General features: G+C 39.4%; 1 protein-coding gene across 1 annotated transcript in view; it reads right to left on the bottom strand.

Moving 5' to 3' along the window:
- Positions 1-1,814: 1,814 nt before the first annotated feature.
- E2F8 (E2F transcription factor 8) overlaps positions 1,815-3,049 on the bottom strand; it is a 9,648-nt gene continuing 8,413 nt past the window's right edge. Inside the window, exons 10-11 of the mRNA XM_010007439.1 lie at positions 2,829-3,043; positions 1,815-1,979 (exon numbers count right to left, since the gene is read on the bottom strand). Of these exons, the coding sequence (XP_010005741.1) occupies positions 1,815-1,979; positions 2,829-3,043 (380 nt within the window). The remainder of the gene's footprint in view (positions 1,980-2,828; positions 3,044-3,049) is intronic.

Genomic DNA, 3,049 nt, shown 5'->3' with positions numbered 1-3,049 from the left:
GGCAACTGGAACGTACACGTGTGAACCTTTATATTCCTGGTGGAGTGAGAATGTTGGGCTTTCTAGAAATCAAAGGCAGGGATTAAAAAATGCTGCTCGGAGAATGGGAATGCAGAGTATCTAAAAACAAAGGGAGCCTGAGGATCAGAGGGACATTTCCAGAGCTTGGCAGCCAGGGCACAGCACGTGCTCAGGTCGTGTTGGAGGGTGGATGAGGCAGGTGGAAGGAGCAGTGAGCTCAGTCAGGGTGAAATGTGGGTCTTCTGGGGAACAGGGCACTTCGAGCACAGAAGCAGTAGCTTCTTAGCCTGAAAAATGAACAAGAAGAATGTGAAGTGCAAGGTGTTGTGAAGCCTGCCTGAACAAGCAGGCTGTTTTGACAGGAGCCAAGGGACAGCAAGGCAGAATGTACGTTCAGCTTTTCAGGAGGGAGCAGTCTGTGAGAAGACCCATTTCTCCAAGCCTCATGCCTGCAGTTTCTTATTCTGTCAACAGCAGTGTCCAAAAACATGAAAGGTTTGTGGTTTCTTTTCTATAAGTTTCTATAAACCTTGGGTTTTATACTTCTGGAATGAAATTGACGGCAGGTTTAAGGAAGATCAATAAATTACCACTTTGGAGAAGAAAAAAAGACCTCACTGCTGCTGTGAGACTCCTCCCTTTTTCCAGCTTTTATTTTTCTTTCCCTCCTATGTAGGATCCTATAGTGATCTTATTCTGTCAGGTGTATTTTGCATTATAAAATAATTTGGCATTAGTTTAATTGTATCAACCGTTTTAACTATGTTTTTCTGTCCCATCCAAGCCTGAATTTTAGTCTTTGCTACTGTTTCTCCTGTCCTAGTTTGAACAGCCAAACAGTTTCACCTGGAAAGGAAGATATATTGTATTTTCCTTTGATTTGTTAGTTATTCCTTGTCATCTAAGAGCGTGGGAGGAGGCTTAGTCTTTTTTCCTTCAGCACAGAACACTCTCTTCTGCATATTTAAATTCAATTGGTTCAGCTTAACCTGTTGAATTCCAAACTTCATAACTGTATTTTCCTCTAATTGTTGTTATTTGGAGATATAACCTCTACTGACAGAGTCCAAACTCAGATGGAGCTACTGAAATCCCTTTCTGATGAAATACCATTTCCTCTTTCTTCAGAGGACAAACACACCCTCATCTGACCAAGAAGAGCTGTCAGTGAATGTACACTGTATTATTTAACTCAGGTAATTTAATCTAATCAAACAAAAAAAGTCAAAATTTGAGTTTGATATAAGTTTAATCTGAACAAATTGATTTAAAAATACAGTATAAATAATTCTTAACTTATATAAAAATTGATTAAGAATTCATTTTTGTTGTTTTTTTAGTTTTTTTAACTAACTTTACAAAAGAGCATTATTAAACATAAGAGCAAGACATTTTAACTGTGGCCTTTTTGTTAAAGACATAAAATATGTACACACTCACAGTACTTTGTGCAAAATCTGTACTGACTGATAGACTGTACCTTTCTGTCCACAGACAATTTCAGCTTCCTTTGCATAGCAGAAAAGCAACACAAAAACCCCCCACTAGATACATAACTTTGTGGCTATAATACTTCAGGTAAGCCTTTTGGAAAAAAAAAAAAAAAAATTATTAGGTGGGAACTTTCTCATGAAGAGCCAGTTTTAATTCTAAAACATTAATTAAGGCTATTCCAGTATTGAAGTCTTGCCAGTGTCCAAACCACACGTTTTCCATCATACCATCCAAGATGTGTGCAGTGTGTTACCAGCCCTGATGCCTGGTAACACATTCAGCAATTTGATATCCTAGAATTAGTCTTCAGACACTTCAAGTTTTCGTTGAGGAATATAAAGAGTTCCTTGAGAGACCCTGTTGGGACCATCTGAACTTGCAGGGAGTGGAGATGCTGTGTTTGGCCCTCCTGGGGTGCGGAAAAAGTTTTCTGTAGCTGCCTGGGATTCCTGTGGAGCAGGAGGCTGAAGAGAAGAATTAAAGTTACTTTCAGTTAAGGGAAATTTAAAAAGAATTGTAGTTTTAGGTCTCTACAGGATGTTACCAAATCAGGGTTTTTTTCCTGAAATTTAAGAACTTACCAACACTTTACTGAGAAGAATATACCTGTTTTCCTTGATATAGCTAGAAATATATACATATATATAATCAATTGCATAAAAAGCTGGTTTCTTTAATCCCATTATCTCCTTTTTTCATACAAACAGACCTTGTGCAGTACACTATCACACAAAATATACAGAGAAACTTCTTGGGAAAAAGTAATTTTAAAATCCTCTACAATCCCATCCTCTTAACAAAACCTAACACTGAATGCAAGAACTTGAGAGTAGATGAGGTGAGTAACACAAAGTAAAGATGAAGTAACAAATGGATGATTTGTTAATAAGTGTCTTGTCAGATCTATGCAAGATCCTCCCTCTGAAACAGTTGTCTCTTCACACCTTGTCAGCTTCCAGCTGGCTACACTTCCACAAGTATGATACTTGTTCTTCCTTTCTAACCTCTCAATTACATTGTACTTTCACTGGCCTTCACTGCCAGCTCTTTATGGGCAGTGCTGATTTAGAAAGATTTTTTACAAATGTTTATTTGGAAATTTTGCCTGCTGTAAAGGAATTACTGCACTATACTGTACTGCACTATATTATAGCCCCAGGTTGGATGGGGCTTGGAGGAACTTGGGCTCATGGGAGGTGTCCCTACCCATACAGACTGGGTGGAACCAGCTGATCCCTTCCAACAGAAACCATTCTACGATCCTTCCCACTCAACCCATCACGGTCAAGAAGTTGCAATATATTTTAACTTACCTTCTGTTCTTGCAAGTTCGTGTTTCCTGAGCTATGGCTAACATTGTCTGTTTGTGGAGTGACTGGCAGGTGCTGAAGAACAGGATTTGCAGGGACTTGCACACCAGCAGGTGTCAGTCCTACGTGTTGCAGTGCAAAGTTCAGAAATGAAGAACTTGGATTTGGGGCAGAACTGGCATCGCTGGAACTGGGACAGGAGTTGCTCAGCACAGGTGCTATGG

The sequence above is a fragment of the Chaetura pelagica genome, unplaced genomic scaffold, assembly GCF_000747805.2.
Source record: "Chaetura pelagica isolate M959 unplaced genomic scaffold, ChaPel_1.0 scaffold401, whole genome shotgun sequence".
Lineage (NCBI taxonomy): Eukaryota > Metazoa > Chordata > Aves > Apodiformes > Apodidae > Chaetura > Chaetura pelagica.
Note: the sequence above shows the minus strand (reverse complement) of the source record. Positions and strands in the feature narration are given on the sequence as shown.